Source organism: Monomorium pharaonis, unplaced genomic scaffold (assembly GCF_013373865.1).
Source record: "Monomorium pharaonis isolate MP-MQ-018 unplaced genomic scaffold, ASM1337386v2 scaffold_482, whole genome shotgun sequence".
In the NCBI taxonomy this organism is placed as follows: Eukaryota; Metazoa; Arthropoda; class Insecta; order Hymenoptera; family Formicidae; genus Monomorium; species Monomorium pharaonis.
This window is the reverse complement of record NW_023415783.1, coordinates 2,906-28,471: the sequence shown is the minus strand read 5'-3', so window position 1 is coordinate 28,471 and position 25,566 is coordinate 2,906. Positions and strand designations below refer to the sequence as shown.

Here is a 25,566-nt window from a genome sequence, read left to right as displayed (position 1 = left end):
TGATACAACATTCTTAAATCCACCAAATAATTGAAAACATCATTTTCTTAATATTTCCAATTTTTTAATTAAAATTAATTTTTAATTAATTATCTTTAATCTTTATTTAAAAAATTTTATTATATAATATTTAATTATAAAATTAATATTAAATTTAGATCACTGGTTAACAAGTACATAGTTTCGCTATAATCAATTAATAAATAAATGCTAATCATAAATAGAAATATGCGGCATTACTTTTTATCGCGATCTTTCTTAAACTGCAACGCAATCGAATTTTTGATCACAAAATCACATACAATGCGCATTTAGAATCCCAAAATAACAAATGCCATTTAAAATTGGACTTGTAAAATTAAGTATTTATTCATTAAATATTTATATAAGAAAATTATAAAATAAAATGTTTATTATTATGTTTATATACATAATTTAAATGTTATAAATATTTTGTTTTAATTACTAAATGCTTATTTTTACTAGACATAATTCAACTAATCTATTTGGTTTCTCTTTATTAATTCGTGAACATTTTGTTGAAAATTTTGTTGTATTTAATATCATAGAATAAAAACAATTTGTTATTCACGGAAAAATGTATGTCATTTGTAACGAGTCGCCACGTGAACCGCCAGTGACAATACGACTGCTCCCTTCTTCCTCCCTCTCGAATTTTCCCCACTCTCGGTACCACCATTCTACCACACTTTACCTCACACCGAATCGCTCGATATATAAACCGTCTGAAAAATATAAAAGACAGAGTACTTTCGGCCAGCGTACTGAGCTGACCTATCCTCAGAGCGTAGTGAGCTCTGGCTATCCTTCAACTCGCGAATTGAGCGAGATTTCTTCCCAAAGTGCGTAATGAGCACCATCCTAAGTCCGCGCATTGAGCGGCATCATTGATCTGACATCATTGGAATATATCAACCGCGTGTTGAGCGGCATCTACAAACTCTTGTCCCAAAGATCCCCGTGTTGAGGGGAAATCAACTGTTCTCGCGTTCCACGTAGTGAGTGGAGCCAAAAGAGCACGTACACTCTCGGAAATGCTTCATCATCTGAAATTAGTTGCATATCGACGATATTCTCTCAGACGACACTCCCATTGTACCTTCACACCATCGAATCGTTCGATATGTAAACCGCCTAAAAAATCCGAAAAACAGAGTTCCTTCGGCCAGCGTACTGAGCTGGCCTATTCTCAGAGCGTAGTGAGCTCTGGCTATCTTTCAACTCGTGAATTGAGCGAGATTCCTTCCCAAGTGCGTAATGCACCATCCTGAGTCCGCGCATTGAGCCCCTCTCCCCTCCTCTCATTACCCGACCCTGTACCATCCGAATACATCGACCACGTGTTGAGCGGCATTCATGAAGACTCCGTGAAGGAAAATCAGCCATTTCGTGTTTCACATGGTGAATAGAGTCAAGAGCACCACAACTGATAGCCCCAACGTCCGAATCACGTTAATTTTTGTATTTTTGTTTTTTGTATTTTATTTATTATACAAAATATTTATTTTTAATTTTGTAAATAAAAATGTATTTTTGTTTTATGAATACTGGTAAGGTTTTTGGCAGTTTTCCTTATCCTCAGCAACAAATGTTGGTATTCTTTATAGATTCTGCCAAATAAAATATTCTTATTTTAAATTATATAAATATGTGTCAGTTTAAATAATTATTTAAATACCTTTCCACATTTATCCTTTATATGTATATTACACTCTATTACTCACGTATTAAATGTTACGTTTTTTATTACTTTTCTTAAAATTTTTAGAAAACTTTTTAAAATAGTAGACACCATACAGAATTCTTTAATAATCGATTTAAATACTTCACTGATATGTTCTTGACGCAAGAAAGTAAACTCTTTCTAACAATAACAACATTGTGCCATCCCACCAAGGAACGAGTAGTTATAAGATAGCGTTAAACTATATATCAGCGTAGAGATATTTTGTATATTCAGACAATTCTATATATTAATAAACTAGCCCAAATACAATACTTCGCGTTCTCAGTTAATTACGTCCACCACCTAAATCTTGGATTCCCTATGAGCTATTCGCAGTTCAGCAATCACTCATGATTCAGACATTTTTTTCAAATTGCAAATAAATATGTCCTATATATACAGTGACTAAAATTTTTTAACAGCGCTTGCATTTCACAATAGGCTGGGAAAATTCAAAGATCTTTATAAATTAATAATTCGTTTATTATTACAAAAACCGCAAAATGGTAGAACATTTTTTCACTCAATTTAGTCCGTTCTATCTTTATGCAAGTGCTGTCAAAAATTTTCAGTCAAACTGTGTGTGTGTAATTCTTTTATGTTATGCAAACGGTTCAACTAATACACGGTCTACAATAAGTCAACTAATAACGGTCTACAATAAGTTTAGTAAGCCTTTAATCTTATGCTCTAATTTTTAAAGTGTGGCGTAATTCAGAATAGTGAATATAATCTAATGTGCAATAAAATAATGTTTACGATATAAAATGACGTGATTCAAAATTGCGTTTCCAATACAAAATTAGGCGCAATTTAAAATATAAAATATAAAATAAAAATCGCGATGCAATATATATTACATTCATTGATTTTTAATCGCAATCGCGATGCACAAATTTTGCAAATAGCATATCTCTAGTCCAAAAATTTATAAGTAGAGGAATTTAAAAACGGGATTAGAATTTGAAAAGACTTACCATTCGGCGATTTTCTTGTGGCACCGCATGACACTGTTTTCGATGTCTATCGGATGGTAACGCATACCTCGCAGTAAGATAGCCTCATCGAGGGCACCAACAACGAATACAGCGTCGTGAAGCTCTGGATCATTCGGCACGAGATCGGCCTCGGGTACATTGTTAGTATCACCGGGTACGTCGCTGATCACCGACTGTTGAACACTCTCGGTCCTCCTTAGGAAACCAAGATAGCCGGTTCGCGCGTAGACTTCGCTTGTATTGCCGGTAACTAATCGCGCGTTAAAGTGATCAGCGTAATCGCTCTCGTCGCCGTAGATCGTGAAGTAACCGCTCGCATTGTGCGAGGACTGCACCCAGATTTCACCTAGATGCGAGTCTCCGCATTGACCCTTGGTCTCGGATTAGCGATGATTACTTTCACGCCGGGCAGCAGTTTGCCCGATTCCATTAGGCACAGAGAATGCGGACTGCCTCGTTCCACTAGGGAAACTCGGTCGTTACGTAACGCACGAAGGTCAACATAAACTGTCGAGGGCTCCGGACTGGATGCTCCCTGTGGAATAAAACAAAGAAAATAATGAAAAAATGTATTTGCTATTCAATAAGTTTCATAGATTAAGAATAAAAATTGAATAATATATGAATAATAATGTCTTCAAACCAAGAATGAGATTTTTTTTATATCATCAAAACAATCAGATATGTTTCTTTAGATGGCTATTATAATATTGAAATAAAATATACTTTTGGAATTAAAATCAAATTCTTTTTAAAAAAGATTAAATTATATACAAGATGTCTATAAAATTTATATCTCCACCTTTCATTAATATCAAATTAAAATCAATATATTTTATTTATAATAGCCTCCATTGTTTCATATATAAGCAAGAAATATATTCTTGCTTTTACACACACACACACGCACGCACGCACGCAATTATAATATTAATTTCAATTTAATACTAATATTTTCTTATGTGCATAATCCATAGAAATAAATAAGTTCGATAGTCAATTTTACCTGCAAGCAAATGGCAGTATTTACTCTGCAACCGAACGAGGTGGACACTGCGCGCGGACTCAATCCGAGCGCAGAGAACAACTTGCTAAAACTCGTCGTTAATGCTATCCGTGGCCTCTCCTCAGCAACAAACAACGCATGTTCTCACGCACGCTAAACTCACACCGCGCGCTTTGAGCGCATGAACCGAGGAACCAAGTCCCTTGGTACACAGCTCCATAACGCCGTACGAGCAGAACGTGTCTCTCACTCTAGATTGGCTGACCGCCGATAACCAGAGTGCAGGATTGGCTTCCACCTGGTGATAAAATTAAGAATGTATTACACATATTTTCATTTGTTAGAAAAAATCAACAAGTTGATGTTTATTTTTTAAAAATAATTAATTGAAATTGAAATTAAAAACTCATGTAAAATAACTAAGATTAGTTAAAAGTTAACTTTATAATTTTATTATTTAACTTTTAGTTTTTTAACTAATACTATCCATCCCTAATTTTTAATAACAAATAAAGTAAATATAAAGTATAAAAATATAATTTTTAATAACTTTTGTATGTGTGTATATAATTCATTTCAAGTATAATATAAATATTAACATATTTATTTTGCAGGGACTATACGGGTGATAAATTTTTCGTTGAGTACATGAATTACAATGCTTACCTCGGACGGTGGTATTAGTATAGAATGATGTCCACTGTATATACTGCTGAGACACCATAAGGCAAAACGAGTCCCGAGTATGGGTCTAGACAGAGGGCGATGTGTCTGGAAGGATAGAGCTCGCACGCCAATTTCATGGCACGACACAACGAAGTGACCGCCGCATGAGACATTTTGATGCAGCGAGCATGCCCGTTGTTGAGACACTGAAGTCCAAATAGGCCAGCATCTCCGCAGTAGGCGCCCGATACATTACTGGTAGCTTCTTCTTTGGCATGTCGTCCATATCCAGGATCATCGGCCAACTCTTTACGTCGACCACATTATTCGCTTCCTACGCATAGAAAACATTAAAAACATTTTGTATTTATATAAAAATTGGCATTTAAAACATTTTGTATTTATGTAAATTTGGTTAACCAATTTTACAAAAATTTGGTTAAACTGTTTTGGGACAAGTAATATGTTAAATATAAATTTTGAAACTAAGATACTGATCGAAAACTAAGTTGAGCATTATTCAAATAATTTTTATATTTAATTTATTATTTAAATAAGATTTTTTGCTCGAACCGCAAATAAACAATGACATTTTTCAATTTTTTTGACTGCGATACAATTATATTCCACTTTGACTAAAATTATTGTACTTCGGACATGGATAACGTTATAATTACAGGCATAATTCAACAACTTTATCGCATTTTGTTAATTTTATTTGATAAGGTCCCAAAATGGGAACCAAAACCTTGTAATCATTCAATAAATTTTGCCAGTTAGTCGTCCATAAGCCAATTTGTTATTCTTTAATTATCACTGGTGATAACAAGTCTCTTTATTCATTATTTGTTAACTCATTATTTAAATTACGTCATTTGTATTATTTGTATTAGCCATTACGTTATTCATGTTATTCATTATTCTCATAATTCGTTATTTTTATATTATTATTCGCATTGTTAATTATTCACATTATTTTTTATTTTTTATTTTTATTTATTGTCTGCACTATTTTTTACATAAAAAAATCTTAATACATAATAAGAAATATTTTTTACTGCTCGAATTCATCATAAAGAAATAAAATTAATCAGAGCTGCAACAATTTTTCGAATAAATTCAGAAGAAATTTTATCAATTAAAAAATAAAACTTTACTTTTTATTCCTTATTCGGAAAATTGCCTTTAAATCGAAGATGACAAACACCTACATTATTTTCCAGTAGACGATTATCAAATCAATAATCAAACATTTTCAATTACCTTTGACTTCAACAACTTGAGGAGGTTCTGGTTGGTCAATACGAGGACGGATTTACTGACGTCCACGATCATGCGAACTGTCGGTAGGGTCGTTTGAAAGATTTTGCGGATGAGGTGGCCTGATGGTCACCGGCACGGCACCAACGTACAAAACAGCCATAAAACGCGCATATTAGATCGGTACCGGGTGGGAAAATGAGCGCTACATGATCCCCAGTGTTAACTCTTCCTCGATCCAAGAGCAAATTCCCAATCCTTTCAGCCTTCTTATGCAACTGCGAGCAGGACAATGAGGTAGCCACGTGGGCCCTTCGCGTTCAACGACGTAAATATCACATGGTCCGAAGTGCTGACAGCACGCCATCGTAGAATTTCGGAGATAAATTGATACTGAAAAATAACCAATATAATAAATAAAATTAAAATCTCTCTTCTCCTTTCTATACAAAGTCACTGTATCAGTCAACAAAAACATAAAAAATTGAACAAAATTAAAGTCAACAAATAAATATAAATACTTTAATATAATTACATTTTAATTAAAAAATGTCTTTAATCGTAAAATTTATAAAATTAGATCTAAATACAATATCAATTTGCAATTTATTATTTTAAAGGTCTTATTTAATATAATTTCTCTTAAAACAATCATTTATTAGTAATTGTTCAGTGACTGATACGATAACTTTACATGAGCTTCCATTAATTTTCATCAAAGTTGGCTGTAAAAATACAATGAGAAGAAAGGCTGTGGTAAATTTCAAATTTTTTTATCCCAGACTTTATCCAATAGCAAACACTATAAAAAAAATTAACAATGAAATTAACAATAAAAATTAATAACATTAAAATGCAAAGAAATATTTTTACTTTAATTGATAAATTACTATAGTTTAAAAGAAAACAAAAACAATAGTAACAAAATATTATAATGTCTTTTTCATTCAAATTAATACATAAAATAAAATTTTAAAATAAATTTTACAGATATAATTATTATTAATAGTGACAATAATGGAAGCTAATTTTGATAACACAATGGCTAGATTTCCTGTAAGCTTGGCACAACAGGTTCTTAGACTTACTCTACTTAGATTACAGCTCTTTTTAGATCTTAATTTAGCTTTAGTCTTGTAGAATTAATACAGTTTCAGATCTTTAGATTTTTTAGCAACCTCGGGAAATATATGTATGGTGACGGTCAGAATCAATGCTGATTGTTTATGAGTCAATCATTTTCATACGGAGCCAATCTTAAATGTTACTTTTAAATGTTACTAAATTTTATATTAATTTTTAATTTAATGAAAAAATTGAGCGTCGCATATAATATTTGTCGATCTTAAAATAAAATCTTTAATTAAAGCCAAAATAAGTAATGTCAAATTAAATTGAGCAATAATACTAACGCTTATGAGCATCTTAAAACCTGTAAAGAATTTATTATAAAAAAACCTCAGAATCGAATCTCTCTACATTTCATACAGGTATCTTAAAGTGTAATAATTTCATTATAACTTAATCTCACTTATTGTTAAATTCAAATAGTGCAGGACAAAATATAAAAAATTTTCCTACATTTTTATATTTTATTGTTTTTAATAGAAAAAAACTAGTTTTTTACCAATTTTTTAATAGAAAAAATTGATAAAAATCAGTCTTAACCATTGGCATGAACTTTGTCAAAAAAAGTGTAAAAATTTGCCCAAGTTTTAAACTTTTCATTAAAAACTTACAAACCTTTTTGGCATTATCACTGTCTTCGTCCAGGACACCCATGTCCCGTCCCTGCGCGGAGGCCAATCGGTTACCCTGGACAATGTTCCCTACCATAACGCTGGCCGGACCGACATCTGCAACAGAATCCCCCACTACACGCCCCCGCACCATTCCGTTAGTAAACCAACACAAACACTCAACTCAATAATGAGTAGCTCACACACTCTCCCCTGACTGAGGCCGGGCAAATCAAAGCTCTAGAGCAATCTGGTTTTCGCCATTGGTTTACGCCGTTCAATATAAGCGTTCATGGGTCTTCCGCTCCACAGGTCTACGCTTTAACGCGAATTCACGAATCTTTGGATCCAGGGATGCTCAAATTTCCAAACGTCTTTTTTTTAACCAATCGCATAGTCCAGACTAATTGTACACAGATTTCAGATTGAATACATTAAAACACTAATGTGTGGAATTAAAAAGCAAAGTATAGAAGAGCATTAAATGGAAAAAGAAAAAAAATAGTTTCTCCAGCAATAAAAGTCCAATAAAAGGTAGAACACCTTGCTAATCATTAAAATTAATTTGTACTTAATTATAATACTACTTAGGATATTCGGAACTCAGCCAAAAGAAAGAAGGATAACTAAATGGAATAACATGCCAAGCATAATGGACAATATAAGGGTTATTAATAAAATCAAGATATGTGATAACTTTCTAAATTCAGTATTTTGTAACAAATGTGAATCCCGAGTATTTTCTAAGGAGATACAACATTCCCATGTACTTCACACAGTATCCCCAAAAAAGCACATTTGTATTTAAGCATTAAGAAAATGCGCTTACATGAGACATTCAGTCAATAAAAACTTTAAATACACAGGCACACAAAAAAAAGTGGTTGGTCCGGCGGACTAGACTAGTCAATCCTTATGTATTTCGACCCGCTGAATCCGAATCTAAGATCAGAATTGCAAGTTAGCTCGCATTTTCTAACCACCAAAAAAAAATTCTTTTTTAATTACACAGGCACACAAAAAAAAAGTGGTTGGTCTGGCGGACTAGACTAGTCAATCCTTATGTATTTCGATCCGCTGAATCCGAATCCAAGATCAGAATTGCAAAGTTAGCTCGCATTTTCTAACCTCAAAAAAAATTTTTTTTTAAATATTGGTCCGGTGGGCCAGACTAGTCAATTCTTATGTATTTTGATCTGCTGAATCCGAATCCAAGGTCAGAATTGCAAAATTAGCTCGCATTTCCTAACCTAAAAAAATTTTTTTTGAGGTTAGGAAAAAATGAGCTAATTCAGCAATTTTCACCTTGGATTTGGATTCAGCGGGTCAAAATACATAAGGATAGACTAGTCTGGTAGGCCGGACCAACATTAAAAGAAAATTTTTTTTTGAGGTTAGGAAAAAATAAGCCAATTCAGCAATTCTGACCTTGGATTTGGATTCAGCGGGTCAAAATACATAAGAATAAACTAGTCTGGTTTGCCGGACCATCATTTAAAAAAAAAATTTTTTTGTTTTAGGTTAGGAAATGCGAGCTAATTTTGCAATTCTGACCTTGGATTCGGATTCAGCGGGTCAAAATACATAAGAATTGACTAGTCTGACCCACCGGACCAATATTTAAAAAAAAAATTTTTTTGAGGTTAGAAAATGCGAGCTAACTTTGCAATTCTGACTTCAGATTCGGATTCAGCGGGTCGAAATACATAAGGATTGACTAGTCTAGTCCGTCGGACCAACCACTTTTTTTGTGTGTGCCTGTGATATTAATTTAAATAAAAAAATATAGATAAGTAGATAATACAAATTTTATATTGCTTTTGTACATTTACTTTGAAATATCAATATGTATGAAAATATTAGGCAAATATGTGCCAGATTCCTAAAGCCTCTGATGGAAATATTTTACTAAAATTCTAATAAATAACATTAAAGTATTAGTACATTGAATATAAAAATCTTTATTAATTGATCAATGTTCAGAATCATTTTATTAAAATTTTAATAAAAATATAAAGAACTTAGTAAATTTCAAAATTAAAATCAATAGACGTAAAAAATTTAATAAAATTATTCAAAAGAATTAATTAAAATTCAGAATTATATGAATGGATCAGAATGAAAATAGACCAAGTCCTAAAAATAATAAAGAAATAAATAATTAAATGCACAATAATTTGTAAACTCAAACAAACGTTTAAAATTACAAGTTATCACAATTACAAATCACAATTACAAATTAATAAAACAATTAAAAACAATTACAATTACAAACTAATTGTAATAATTATTTGAAAAACTATTAATATTGCTTTACTTTATGTCTGTTTCATTACTTTTCTAATATTTTAATTACTCGTTTTTACCATTAATATTTTTAGAATAATTCAGCTTTTGCAGTTCATTAACAACTTTTTTAAATAAATTTGCATAACTATATTTTGTATTACTTTCATTTTATTTCCGTTTTTAATAATTATCTTTAATATTTATTAAATTTTAATATATTTCAGTGTTTAACTTTTGTTATTAAAATCTATAAAATATGTTGTTTTACATCAATGTTTCAAAATTTAGTAATATTTTATAGTATTTCGCTATTATAAGTATAATTTATATACTAAAATATATTTAATAACATTTCTTTCAGTAATTCTTAATTTTTATTTCAACAATTTCAGAGTTATTCAACAATTTTAAAAATTTATTTCCATCACAAGTTTATATAAACGTTTAAATTTCTTAACTACGACTGCATTCCAATACTCACTGCCAGTACTGAAAATCTATACTATACATAAACACGAACTATAAATTTTCAGTACTAGCAGTGAATTTCGGAACGCAAACCCACAAATAGAATTCTAAAAAAAGTAAAATTCGTAATTATCAATACATTTCTTCCGATTTCTTGCTACTCCTTTCTCTTCATTTCCACACAAATGCACATAAACACATATACACATACATTTTTTATCTTATCTCTCTCTTTTTGCTTATCACTCTTACCAATTCGCATACAATTCAATGAAGTTACTCTGACTCATTCACATCAAACATTCATACTAAATATGGTCAACTAAATGTGATAAATTAATGTTTAATTATAAGTTTAATTAATATTTTTCAGTTAAATTTTTATATTAAATCTGATCCTTATATATAATATATATATATTATATATATATATAATTTGTACACACACACGCACACACATAGAAAATAATTTTGTAAATATACAGAGTATCTCATTTAAGTTGCACACTTCTAATATTACGGAAGAAATATATTTAAAAATGCAAAAAAAAAAAGTTTTAAACAAGTTGTATATAGTCTGTGAGAAAAAGGATAGTAGTGATAAATCAATTTTTTTTAAATCCATTTTTTATGGTCACAAAATTAACACCATTTAAAGAAAATTAAAATATATGATTTCTTTTACACTATCTAATTATTTTAAATATAAAAAATATAAAAGTATCGTTATTAAGAAATCGTTATATAAGATATATTATACTCAATTCTACATACATAGCATGCATTTTAATGCAAAATATATTATCTATTTATTTGTACACACTTAAAAAAATACTTTTATGTACAGAATAATAATCATTTGATATAAAGAAACATATACTTTTTAAAAAGTTATGCAATTTGCAATGTACAATTATACATCTTGTTCGAAAATTAATTTTACCTTTACTTACTTTTCACCATACATTATAAAAAATATTTTTCTTACGTTCTTTTATAATACGTTTCTTACGTTCTTTCGAGATATTGTAAGATATGTAATTAAAATAGAATATTCTCTACATAGAAAAAAATATTAAAAAAAAGAAACCTCTGGCAGTTTGCAGTTTTTAAAAGAAGCTGGCATTAGTACAATTTTCATTATTTAAGTTTCAGTCTCGAAAGATCGACGCGATATCTGTCGACTTCGTTTCACTTACCTGAATGAATTTCGCGAGGTTTTGGTAAATTGGTGACACATGTGTGAGGACAGAGAAGCACATTAGCTGGGTGAAGAGCACCTTCAAGAAAACGGCGCTTTGTTTCCGACAGATGAATACCACCTAGTGGCGTTTTGGGCAAATAGTTGGGTGGTACCAAGGCAAGACAATATATTCCTACTGCATGAATTGAGTCAACCGCTTGCAGCACTCGAGACATCCACTGGAAGCTCTACATAAAACGATGAAAAATTTTAAGATGCTCAAGTCGATTTCTGACACATTTTCTTTTTTAAAAAGTTATTTTTTTCTTTAAATAACATTTAATTCCAGAACGCACCTCTTCTTCACTGCAATCAGGCCGTTGTTCGGCACCAACACATATTCTTTCATCTCTGAGGACTCTCACACTGAAACGGCTATTCTACCACGATAGATAAATTTCATCGGTTCGACAGCCAGCACAGTGGCGATAATGTCGTCGGCATTGTGCTTCCTGCCAGTTACCGTCATGAGACCATCTCGTGACCCGCAGACAAACACGAGTCCTCCAGGACCAAGAAAACCCAACAATCCGGAACGCGTATATTCTACATCACCTAAAGCGGTACCATCGAGCTGTAACGGTGATACTTTGAAGGTATTGTTAGTAAGTCCTTGCAAACCCCAATATTGGGTACCGGTCGCTGCACTGTGCACGCAAAATTTCACCCACTTCGTCCGTCTTACAAATAAATGGCTGCCCCTCCATTTTAATAACGACTACTATACCTGTAAAAAGACAAAAATATATCATCAAGACATATTTAGACGTCACAAAGCAATCAATATTTAAGGTAATCAATTTGCAAAAACTCACTTCCAGGCATAACTTGTCCGCAATCCTGCAGCGTCAATGACGTAAGAGAGTTCTCCTGATCTACTCTGACAACTCCGTAACTCAAGCCGGACATGGAGAGAACTCCACGACCAGTAGCGTTCACTCCTGCGCGTCCTGGCCTTCTTACAGAGACTGTAAGAGCCTCGCTCGAGGAAGCGCAAGGACAAACAGCATCCGGCCTGAGTCCTTTGGATTGAAACACTGAGAGAAACTGATCACAGGATGAGAGAGACCATGGATTGCGCCATCCGCAACGAGCAGCAACCTTAACGTTGCCAGAGAAACGTCCTTGTGATCCTTAGTTGCTAACAAACCCCAGTGAAGATCTCGTGATTTTACGACTGCAACGCTGGCACGATGCTTCGTGATCATCTGCATCCAGCTGGCGGGATTGACTTTCATCAGGGCGTAAGGAATAAAAATGACATGCATGCCGTTCAGTACGCTAGTCAAGGTGCTGTGCCAGAGACCGACTTCTCGCTTGAAGTCCAGCACACAGACAGCATTTTCGCCTTCGGTGTAACCGCAGGCTTGCGTGAGAGCGCGACAATGGGCCATCATCGCTGACCTAGTAATGGTTACGCCCATCACGGAGCCATCCTTGTCAGTGGTATACTCGATATACGCGGGCGTATCATCGGTGAGCCGTGGCGGCGCCATCCAGTCCTTGGGTGTTTTGCCTAGATGCTCAGTAACGAACCAGTGCAGTTTTGGCCAGCCCTTAAAGGCTATCACTTCGCCAGCTGCTGTCTTTGGCAGACCTTTCAGACACGCTTCGCTAGTCAGTGCCACCTAAAAATGTCAAGATGCATATAGTTGATTCCCAAGGTCGAATGCGCTGTCACGGTTAACATAAATTGCAATGTAAATTGCAAGATTGCACGACTAATATGCAAATATTATTGGAAAAGAATGTTGCCTAGCAGATAAGGCAAGAGACAATGCTCCGCTTACCTGAATTCCACAGCTTCCCAAGAGAAAACCAATCTGTTGGGAACCCGCGTCACGACGGGTCAGAGGTACTTCGATGGGCACTGGTACGATACCGGCCTGAAGACAACCATAAAAGGCGCACATGAAGCTGATCGGATCGTTGTTCGGATAAACCAGGGCTATCCTGTCACCAGGTTTCAGGCAGCAATCACCGCCGCGACTTAGAGCCTTATTCAGAAGAGTATAAGCAATCTTGTGAGAGCGGCTGAGTAGCTTCCCATACGTGAGCGTTACGCAAAGGCTTGCCGTTAGGATCCAGGACAGTGGCCACGGGTGCTTTGTACGTTGCCGAGCCGTACCTAAGAACATGTAAAATAAATTCCCAAATAACAAGTAATATAACAGTAATATCATAGAAATATTATAGTAAGATATAAAAATATATAGAATATTACAAAGATGTCACAGTAGTAAATATTAAAATATCCATTAAAATAAATCACAATAATAACATATTACAATTGTATTAATGTAATATTTATATGTTACAAGTAATATTATAAATAATTTTAATACTTTTGTATTATAATTGTAAATATATTGTAGTTGTGTCATTATATATATATATATATATATATATATATATAATTTATTTATTTTAGTCTCACAGCCTCCTTTTAGGAAACTCATCAAAAGACATTTACACTTTTCATCATTTCATTAGAATACAACCGAAAAAATCTCGTATTATGTCTTTTATTTTATCCTGTACAATATTTTAATTACAAAAAATAAAACGCTGCTACATCCATTTATCAGTGGTGCCGCGTACAATACTATATTGTAACATTATCACAATATTAGCACAATATTACAGAAATATCAAACTGCAATACATTGTTATAATATCGCAGTAACATTAGTTGCAATATTATATTGTAATATATACACATATATATATATATATATATCAAAATGTAATATTTCTTTAAAATTTCCGTTTTATGGTAATTGTAATATTATAGTAATTTTACCGACATATTACATTTGTACGGATTCTTATATTGCTGAATACACGAATCTCCGCTCGCAGTCTCAAATCGTTGAATAGAGTCATTTTTGAAAATTTTTTTATTATTTTAAATAACATTATAAGTTCTAAGAATATTATAAAAAATATAAATATTTGTAATAGAATTATTATGACAATGCAAAATGAACTTAAAAATAAGAAGAGTTTGAAAAGCGCCAGAATGCCCGCCATTGGTTCATGACGTCACTATACATGATGTATATAGGATGCGTTCAGGGAGCTCACTACTAGCATTATTCTGTCATTCTGTATCAGTCATTAGACCACATTAGACGTAAAACAGGAATAAAATAACGCGATAACGTTGGTAGCATGCTCCGCGAATGTAGCCATAGTTTAACATAAACAGTTGTAATGACAGAAAGTACAATAAAACGAAAAGGTATTTATAAGTACTGTTTTGTGCCAGGATGTTTAAGTACGACAATAAAAAATCCTTGTAAAATATTCGTGTGTGTCCCAAAAGGGAAAATGCGAAAAAAATGGATAATACAAGTTCGACGTGATCCCAATAAAACATCATTGATTGCGCCTTTTTATTGTTGCGAAGATCATTTTGATGTAAGTATTATAATTATTATATAATGGATCTTTTAAGTATTAATTTAATTTCTGTAGTTTTATTTTTACATAAATAACATTACCTAACCTAAGCTAACCTAAAATATGATTTATAAATATTTAAATTTATGGCAAAATTTACAGAGTTTATGTAATATATATGTTTACATTATTTTTTATACAAAATTAAATAACATTAATTTAATATTAATTGTTTCAGTTGCAACAAGATTTAGAAAATTATATGCGAGTTAAACTCGATCAAAATGCAGCAATACTCCTTAAAAAAGGAGTACTTCCTCGATTTTTTGATTGTCAGACAGATAGAAAACGAGCATCATCTTCGACACCAGTAAGATCAGCAGTTAAAAAGCTCAGACAACAATGTATTTTACAGGAATTAAATAAAGAAGAAATTGATAAAAGATCTGTTTCTCAAGAATCTCAAAATAATTCAACAGACATTGATTTTTCCAACAACTGAATTTAACAATTTAATATTAAATGACACATTGAATTTAAAAGAAACAGAATCTATAGTAAAACATAAAGGCATTCAAGTATCTAGGAGACCTCTTTATCGCAGTGTTCATACGTATTGTAATATTATGCCCACATCTACAACGCGAGAAGTAAAAGATGCAGCTTGTTCTCCTATTAAAAGCAATAAACTACAAGATAATTTAAAATCTTCAACATCAACAAGTATAACTGCAAGTACTACAAAAGATTTAAATGATACACTGGAAGATTGTGACGAATATTTACCTTATTCTGATGAGATAAGTGAAGAAGCTTTAAAACAAAGCAAAAAAGATATACAAGAACAAACATTAACAATGCGAAAATCACGTATTTTGAATAAGCCTAAGGTATATATTGGTATGCAAAATAATGCATTATTTATTTTAAAATTGCTTGCAGATGAAGCTGATATAAAGTTGGATGATATTTATTTAACTTTAGAAAAAATTAAACTTAATCATTCTTTTATAATTTTGGGTGACGAATATGGAAAAAGTCCTAGCAATGCAAATACTATTTTCAGAAAAACCATCCCTATTTTGGCACATTATTTGAAAAAGTTTATATTTTGGCCTTCTCAAAAAAGTATAAAAGCATCTTTACCTCTTCCTTTTCGTGCAAGATACAACAATGTACAGTCAATAATTGATTGTTTTGAAATTGAAATTCAAAAACCAAGTAATCCATTATATCAAGCACTCACATGGTCCGAATATAAAAAATGTAATACAATCAAGTATTTAATCTCAGCTACACCTGATGGAACGATTAACTTTATATCAGAAGGTTTCGGAGGAAGAACTACAGATGCTACAATAGTCGAAAAAAGCCAATATTTAAATGTACTTCCACCTAACTGTAAAATTATGGCAGATCGGGGCTTTAAACATATAGAATGTCTATTACAGAAAAAAGGATGCACACTTATCAGGCCATCTAGTGTTTCAAGTAACACAAATCTAACAAAATCTGAAGTTATAGAAACAAGACGTATAGCAAGTTTACGAATTCATATAGAACGAGTGATTGGAAGATTGAGAGATTTCGAGTTTCTTACGCCTCATGCAGGAATTCCTTATCAAACGTTGGACATTATTGATGAAATTGTATTAATTGTAGCAGCTTTAATAAATTTGCAAACGCCCATAATTGCACAATAAAAAAATATTAAAAAATTTTGTCAAAGAATTTTGCTAAAAGATTGTATTTTTTGTATTACATATTAAAGTATTAATACATGTATAATCTTATAACAAATAACCTATATTGTATTAAACACAAATAAAACTAAATAAAATTTTGACACATAATATACATGTTACCTTATATTAATTTATCTTTTTGTTTATTATATAATTTTTTAACAAACGACATTATAAAGAATGGGAAAAACATTTTTTTTCCAAAACTCCATACTTTTTTGTATTAAATTCATTATAAGTTTTTCATCATATATTACTTGTAATATTATAAACATCATTACTTGTTTCGAAATTATGTCTAGCCATACAAAAATATCCTTTCTTCATTTTGGACATAAACATTTGAAGTTGTATTTGAGCCAAATATCTATTACATATTTTCTGTTCTGCTGTAATATATTTCAATTCGGCTTTTGATGTTGTAGGACATTTTATTTCTACGACAAAATCAGGACCAATGCCATCAGGAGAGGCACCTATTACAGGAAATTCAGGATTTAATAATAAACCACTTTCTTTCAACTTTACTTGTATTTTCTGTTGCAAAATATTTAAAACCTTTTTCTCTAAATCTTTTCCTCTTTTCATTGCTTCAGTCTCTATAATTTTAGCTGCTCCAATTATTTGTTCAACTAATGTGCCTCGTTCAGTTTTACAATGAGCAACTTCATAAATTCTGGATGCTGTAATACGACCGTATCTCATTTCCATCCATAGTTTAGATTTAGATTGTAATTTTGTTTCTTGAGCTACTTCAATACACTGTTTGATAGACATTAATTGTTTAGAAAAGGCCAAAAAGTCATCTGCACTTGTTCCTTGAGTTTTAGCAAATTGTATTAATAACTGATGCAGTGATAAATTATTACATATTTCTAAAGAAATTAAATGTCTAGATATCTGACTAGTGAACTGCAAAATCTGCATTTCATGCAAGATTTTATCAAAAAAATTATCAGCGTTTTCAAAATTATATTTCATTTGTGGCTTTTTCATTTTTGTTGTTGTAATACACTTTATATTAATTCCTACTTGAGCTAATCTAGATTTTTTCCAATAGCATATTGTTGCTGTTGGTTCTGGTTCTTCACTTCTCCTATGAACCCACATCATAAAAGCAATAGCATGCTTACAACCACCTGAAATATGTCTCTAATTACTTTTGTTATGTCTAATCAATTAATTTTTTTTTCCATATTAATAATTTAACCAAAAATGTCTTAATAGAAAATATCTTAAACTTATGTACATATGTACATATAATAAAAACATTTTTAATTTCTTTATATAAAAAGATATATATGCTTTTTTTTATTAAAATAACAAATTCTATTTTTTACCCGCAGAAGCGGCACAATCATGACAAACAGCTTCTTTAATTTCTTCAGTCTCTTCATCTATCTTAAGAAAAACTGTATAAGGTTTACTTCGAATTTTATGCTCTGGACATATTTTTCCTCGAACAGTGCATATTGAGCCTTCTCGTTTCAGCTCAACATATCCAATGGCATTATCTCCATATTCTTCACGTTTAGATCTAGTAAAAAAATTATATTAATTTATGCTTTTTGACATTATTTTAATCATTACATTAAATATTTTATCATATTTTATTATTACATGCTAAAGATTTAGTGTATTAATGACTTTTAAAATTACTTAATTAATTTATTATTTAATATATATTGTACACATAATGTTGTTTCATTAATATGTATATGAAACATAATATACTAAAAAATACTTTATATAAGCATAACTATTTACATATCTTTAAATTGAGAATATAATACAAACATAACCTATTTTGTCTATTTTATTTAATATGCTTATATTATGGATATTAACATTGTAAATATAATTACATATATATATATTTTTTAAATGGAAAAAATACCTACCTTTCAGCTTTAACACCTGTAGTCTCTGCGATGTTGAAACACTCACTTTGAGTAAAAAAATCGGACAACATTACCACTGTCATTTTTGGTAAATTGTCCGATTTTGCTTGCACGAAGCCCTCAGATCGCTTCATCGAAATGCCAATTAAAGAAACAATGTATGTAATAAAAATAATTAGTTACATAACGTGTTTGCATGCAGCCACCTAAAACAATGTGACTTATGTCATATATCGTGACGTCACATTATCTTCGACCAATCATATCACGTTTGAAGGCACGTGACATTTTTCGAATTTTTAATGACTTTTAATTAATTACTGATTGATAAATACGTATGAAATATTACTTTTTAAAGTGTAATCGACATTGATATTACTTACACTTAATAAAAAAAAAACATACATAATTTTTAATTTTTTTGTGAATGACTCTATTGCTTCTAACTGTGCCTGATAACATTATGGTAACTGCCTGCGAGTTCTAGTTTGATTCAGATGGTATGCGTTACTTTAACAGTGTACGAAACACAATTGAGGCAAAAAATAGGCATTATTAAAATTTAAATTGATTGACAATTTAACATATGTTATATCTTTATATCGTTTTGAAGGTGTATGAACATATTGCTGAGATTATATCTGAATTCTAAGTTACAACGATAATGTTCGACGGTGAATTGAGAATAGAACTGATAATTCTTCCTTTATCTTTTTATATCTTGATATCTTAAATGTAATCGTACTTTTTGAGTGATTGATACCGGAACACCATCACTTCAATCATTGCTTATTATCAAAAGAAGATACAACAGAATATATGGAATTATTAATTCTTGAAGACACGTAATAATGATTTTTATTTCCAAGGTAAAATTGTGTGTGCGTGTGTGTGTGTGTATGCATGAGGTTAACAAAATACATATTATGATACTGTAATTAGAATGCGATTAAAGATACGTTATTTATTATCAAGTATTGTGTACATACTTGTATTTTATATATTTCGTGGTTATCGTAGTTGCAATTAATTATCAAAAAGAAATTAAATATTTATATATAACGATAAAAAGATTTATATTTTCCAATCAAACATAGTTTTTCTGATAAGTGATAAACTAATCATATAAAATTTGTTATTGCAAATACTTTTTCTAGTCGTTTACTTGAATTGTTATAAATAATAGGAAATAAAGATAGATTCTATTATATTTCTACAGCTAATCTTTGTTTTCGCCACATTAATTTCACAAATCTTAACTCTAAACATTTTATTGCAGTGATTAACAAACATTCATACATTGGTTTTGCTTGTTACTGCATGACTGGCATTGCATTTCTTATTGATTCTATATCGTAGTGAAATAGTAATGGTAAAATGGAATGATTAAAAAAGAATAATGGTGAATAAATATCAACATTTAAAGATAAATAAAAAACTCATCTGAATTTTAAAAATAACGTGACTTTTCATTTTTCAATTCCACATATTTCACGCTTTGTTGCTTGATACGTATTACCTTTCTATGTAGGCGATAACATATGTGATCGACGTAAACTTACTTATCAAAAGATCAAACTAAAGAGTATAATGAGTAATCTTACAAGAGTTCGCGATGAAAATTGTCCTGCTGACGACAAGCCTAGATTTCTATCCTGCCTAAAGGCATACTGGGTGAGCACTATTTAGCTTGAAGATTTTACGATCTTCATCACTGCTTGTTATATAGCCGAATTTAGAAGTCACATTATTTTTAAGAAATTAAATCGTATAAAAATCAGGCTGTGTTAACCATTCTTCCACTTTATCACTGATTTTTCAAAAGAAAAATGTGTGTGGGTAGTGAATTTAATTTTGTATTATACATGTTCAAATTTTATTCAGTGTTTATTAATTATTTTCTATTTATTAGTATTGCTGGCTAAGATATGACCTGTGTACACGATATACTCTTTTGAATAGAGCTGTTGCTTATCGTTTATTTTATTTTCTAGCCCGAATTATCAGAAGGTACCCAAGATGATGCTTATATGGGTGGGAGTGATGTGGAAGGAGAGGGAAAGCAAGTTCTGGTTGGGATATGCGCGATGGCGAAGAAATCACAGAGTAAACCGATGAAAGAGATTTTGACGAGACTCGAGGAATTCGAGTATATAAAAATTATTGTTTTTCCAGAAGAAGTTATATTAAAGGTAATACTTATATTATGAAAATATGCTCTATTTTTTTATATTATAAAATTTATAAATTTTTTTCTGCATTTATTCCTTTACAGGAACCTGTAGAAAATTGGCCTGTAGTCGACTGTTTGATAAGTTTCCACAGTAAAGGCTTTCCCCTTGATAAAGCTATAAACTATGCAAATTTACGTAAACCGTTCATCATTAATCATCTTCCGATGCAGTATGATATTCAGGTATATAAGTCTTTAACATTACAAAATATTAATTTTTTTATTACATATATAGCTATGTATTAATACAAATTAACGTAGGACCGGAGAAGAGTTTATGCTATACTAGAGAACGAAGGTATCGAAATTCCACGGTATGCCGTTCTCGATAGAGATTCGCCAGATCCGAACGTGAGTTATAAAAGTTATTTGCATTATTCAAAAATGCATCGTAAGTATTTAGCTCATCGCGATTTTGAGATCAAATAACTATAACTTACTTAATTACGAAAACATTCATGTGTTATTTATATCTTTAATCTTGACATATAAAGACATATAAACTGCATTTTAGAGCATGAATTGGTGGAGTCGGAAGATCACGTGGAAGTGAACGGTATTACATTCAATAAGCCATTTGTAGAAAAACCAGTATCCCGCTGAAGATCATAATATCTATATTTACTATCCCACTTCTGCTGGCGGAGGGAGTCAAAGATTATTTAGAAAAGTATATATATTTTCTTTCTTGAAATTAGTATGAGTCTTTGTATAAATTTAGGAAATAAATGTTTTTCCTAAATAAAAAAACAAATTAAAAATAAATATTTATTTGTTACACAGATAGGTAGTCGCAGTAGAGCGTATATTCTCCAGAATCTCGCGTTCGCAAGAGTGGTTCTTATATCTATGAAGATTTTATGCCTACTGATGCACTGACGTTAAAGTCTATACGTGGGACCTGATTACGCTCACGCCGAGGCAAGGAAGAGTCCTGCTCTCGACGGCAAAGTCGAAAGAGATTCGGAGGGCAAGGAAATTCGTTATCCGGTGATATTGAACAATGCCGAAAAACTTATAAGTAGAAAAGTATGTTTTGGCCTTCAAGCAAACGGTGTGTGGCTTTGATTTACTAAGGTATCGTAATTGTACGTACTCGTACAACGCAATCCGTACAGTTATAAGAAATTAAATCTACTTTTTCAGTAATCTTATTATGAACAGTGTTATTGTCGTGTCCATTGAAAAAAAGAAGCATTTCTTACAAAAAATCTCTTTTGAATGGCTTTGTAGAACATTACTTGAGACGTAGTACATTACATGCCAATGTAAATACAATTGCCGACGTGGTTATCAATGTTATTTTAAGAGCGTATATCGCGTTACATTCAATAGCTTTGATTTTCTATTGTAACACGCTAAACTGACTTCAGTCGGAAAACAAGATATTGACACGGGCATTAATGTGTCGCGGTCTTATATAAATAGCTGAAAGTCAAGTATAATACCGGCGAACATGGTTTTGATTACAGAGCAAACGGTCAGTCATTCGTGTGCGATGTGAATGATTAGTTTTGTAAAGAACTCAAACAGTATTATGATGACTGTGCTAAGATTTTAGGGAATATGATACTCAGGGAACTGGCACCCACATTACACATTCCGTGGAGTGTTCCCTTTCAATTGGATGATCCTCCTATTGTGCCAACTACGTTCGGCAAAATGTTAGTCTATCCGCAAGTGACAATTTTAACTATATTATATTCTTAATACAATACTGAAGTATTTTTTACAACTATTGAATTTCAACTTGTTTATCTAGGATGGAATTGCGCTGCGTTGTAGCAGTTATTAGACATGGCGATAGAACCCCAAAACAGAAGATGAAAGTAGAAGTACGTCATCCCAAGTAAGTAAACAAGATATTATATATTTTCTTTTATCCAAGAACACTGCAAATTAAAATATATATAATGTTTTTCGCAGATTTTTTGAGATATTTGCAAAGTACGATGGTTACAAGCATGGTCATGTGAAACTAAAGCGTCCTAAACAGTTGCAAGAGATTCTTGATACAGCGCGTAGTCTACTAACGGAAATACAGCATCGTGCGGCGGGACCCGAGTTGGAAGAAAAACAAGGGAAACTGGAACAACTTAAGAGTGTTTTAGAAATGTGCGTTGCAATGAGCAAAAAATAGTGCAATATTTTAATGTATTAAATTAATCACATATTGCACGAATACTACAGCTGAGTTAATTGCGATAAATTTATAATAATAAATTTAAAATAATTATCAATTCTATACTGCAGGTATGGACATTTCTCTGGCATAAATCGTAAAGTCCAATTAAAATATCAACCGCGAGGACGGCCGCGGGGGAGTTCTTCCGACGACGGTAGTGATCTTAGTATGCTTCGTTTGCTTTTTACTATTTTATCTATGTAGCAATATATCTTATATACATTGAGAAAAACAGTTACAATTACCATAATTTAATTATAATATATAGTTATTTTAATTATGCAAATTATAATTATTGTTACTCAGGGTTGAGAAAGTTACTTTGTAAAAGTAACTAGTTACAGTTACAGTTTTTTTATTGAAAAGGTAACTAATTACAGTTACAAGTTATCGATTTTGAAAAATAACTCGTTACAGTTACTAAAAAAATAACGAGTCGTTACTTTTTTCTTAATAATTGTACATTTTAAATATAAGAAATAAGAATCTTACATTTTATGCTTTACTAACTGTTGTATATTATGTGCTTAATTATGTGCTTTAACAAGTTATTTTATATACACTAAATGAGAACTTTGTAAAGGTAAAACTCTAAATCGTATATTACTGTTATCAGAGTTAAATGAAATATAACGATACATTGGCTGTCATACATTGATTCATATTTTTTTTTACAAATTTTTATAGAATTTAATTTTATAGAATTTGATATTCAAATATATATCATCGTAAAAAACCTCTTTGTGGCGTCATTATAGAGCCACCGATACTAAACATATATTCCACAGATGCAGAACTGTGGAATGCCGGTGTTATATTTAATAAAAAGTTTCTTAATTGCAGTATAATTATTTAGCATATTAATACTGGAATTATTTGATTTAAGAATTGATACAATTCCTCTTGTGTAGACTCGACTTTTTCCGGTTGTTGATTAAAAATTTTAGCGCATGTTCTAAAAAAAAGTAACTGTTAAAGTAACTATCAAAATAGTTATTAGTTACCAAAAAAATATAACTGCGTTAAGTTACAGTTACAGATGGAGAAAAGTAACGAAGTTAAGTTATTAGTTACCAAAAAAAGTAACTGTAATTAACTTCGTTACAAGTAACTCGTTAGTTCCCAGCCCTGTTGTTACTACGTAAACAGTAAATTTAAAAAAGTGATATTTATTATAACAGTAATTTACTGTATATAAATTTATTTTATTTGTACCATATCTTTATTGTATTAATATCTCAAATTATCGTAATTTATAGTAAAATTGTTTCAGAGTTAATTCAACTATAAACTCTTAAGGTTATTATTATTAATATTATAGAAGTAATAATTATAAAGATGGAGCTTCTAATTATAATTATTATGTAATTATAGTTACAAACATTTTTCTCTCAATGTAGATATATATAATATATTTAAGACATTAAAAAAAAATTGCATATTAAGAAATACGCATACTTCTTTACTTTTTCTTTTTTAGATCGATTAGGGGAACCCTCTCTCGTTTTGATATTGAAATGGGGTGGGGAACTGACACCGGCTGGACGTATTCAGGCGGAAGAGTTGGGACGCATATTCCGCTGCATGTACCCTGGTGGTCAAGGTAGACACCTTAGTGGTTCGTATCTTATGTTCATATGCTTGCCATGCTCGCTTTTAAGTTCCTACACAGTATCGAAGATCGTTTCTATAATAATTTTCCTCTATCAGCTAAACCTGATCTGGGTTTATTAATTGTGTGTGTGTATATATATATATATATATATATATATAATATATATATATATATATATATATATATATATAAAACTATGAAACTCTTCAGGCTTTCGGTATGAATTATTATCTTGAAAATGCTATATTGTACAAATTGTGAAACTATTGAACAGCTTGACGTATTGAAATTTGATTGGATATTCTTACATGATTTATATTAGTATACATTGTACCATGAGAGATGTAAAAGTTAGTAATTAATATTGTAAATTTGTGCAAGAGTAATTGCCAGCAACCACTGTGGCATTAACAACCATTGGCAACCATATCTTAACTGTTAGTTAATAGTGAGATGTAGTATATTGATACTCTCCTGAGTCACATATAAGATAATTTATCTCAAATGTTATTTCAGAGGAAGAATCAGAGATGTTACCCCACGGTAACCTTTATTTACGATCCACGCTTATTCCATAGTTCTCTGTAGATAGTATTACTGCTTTTAGAAATAGCGATGTTATACGGTACGACGGCGTTAACCGTAAGAGTACACTTGCACATTTTATATCTTTTTATTTGAACGAGTTCTCAAGTTGCCAATACTCGATTGAGCGCAGACGAATAGTTATTGGTAACTTGAGAATAGCATGGTTTTAGCATAACACCACACTGACCTCTCGCCACATGCTTTTTCTATGCTAATGTATATTTCCGTTAATTTTATTTTTAACGGCACTACCAACACGTTATATAAATGTAATTTGTTATAGTATTCTTTTTAATATATAAGGTATTATGCACGTATTTCTTTGTACAATATGTTTTCTTCGAAATATAAATTTCCATTAAAATATCAATAATATCAACACAGAGGAGTTTTTACGGTACCTCTTAAAACATTTAGAGAACATGAGAAAACTTTAAAAAACTACGGTACTTGGTTCCGGTCCGCGTTTACAATAAAA

General features: G+C 31.3%; 2 protein-coding genes and 2 pseudogenes across 3 annotated transcripts; 2 read left to right on the top strand and 2 right to left on the bottom strand.

Moving 5' to 3' along the window:
- Window positions 1–1,551: 1,551 nt before the first annotated feature.
- On the bottom strand, window positions 1,552–14,302 carry LOC118648512 (annotated as a pseudogene).
- Window positions 14,303–14,327: 25 nt separating this feature from the next.
- On the top strand, window positions 14,328–16,552 carry LOC118648513. Its single transcript, XM_036294837.1, has 2 exons — window positions 14,328–14,839; window positions 15,060–16,552. Exon 2 carries the CDS (start codon window positions 15,448–15,450, stop codon window positions 16,522–16,524), a length of 1,077 nt encoding a protein of 358 aa, XP_036150730.1. The 5' UTR covers window positions 14,328–14,839; window positions 15,060–15,447; the 3' UTR covers window positions 16,525–16,552.
- A 301-nt stretch (window positions 16,553–16,853) lies between these two features.
- On the bottom strand, window positions 16,854–18,863 carry LOC118648514. 2 transcript variants are annotated; one of them, XM_036294838.1, is made up of 4 exons: window positions 18,468–18,863; window positions 17,907–18,103; window positions 17,125–17,705; window positions 16,854–17,042 (listed from the first exon to the last, which is right to left on the bottom strand). In XM_036294838.1, the coding sequence occupies exons 1-4, from the start codon at window positions 18,599–18,601 to the stop codon at window positions 17,004–17,006; spliced, it is 951 nt and encodes a 316-aa protein (XP_036150731.1). In that variant the 5' UTR covers window positions 18,602–18,863; the 3' UTR covers window positions 16,854–17,003. The 2 variants fall into 2 exon arrangements, with proteins under 2 accessions (XP_036150731.1, XP_036150732.1); XM_036294839.1 differs by lacking the exon at window positions 16,854–17,042 and having other exon boundaries at window positions 17,079–17,249; window positions 17,599–17,705; window positions 18,468–18,861.
- Window positions 18,864–18,934: 71 nt separating this feature from the next.
- Window positions 18,935–24,624, top strand: LOC118648515 (annotated as a pseudogene).
- The last annotated feature ends 942 nt before the right edge of the window (window positions 24,625–25,566 follow it).

Coding starts and splice junctions, on each gene's coding strand:
- LOC118648514 (XM_036294838.1), bottom strand. CDS start 18,601: ATGAAGCGATCTGAGGGCTTCGTGCAAGCAAAATCGGACAATTTACCA. Junction 17,706..17,906: donor TGATTGTGCCGCTTCTGCGG/GTAAAAAATAGA, acceptor GACATATTTCAG/GTGGTTGTAAGCATGCTATT. Junction 17,043..17,124: donor GAAAAGATTTAGAGAAAAAG/GTTTTAAATATT, acceptor TTCCTGTAATAG/GTGCCTCTCCTGATGGCATT.
- LOC118648513 (XM_036294837.1), top strand. CDS start 15,448: ATGCCCACATCTACAACGCGAGAAGTAAAAGATGCAGCTTGTTCTCCT.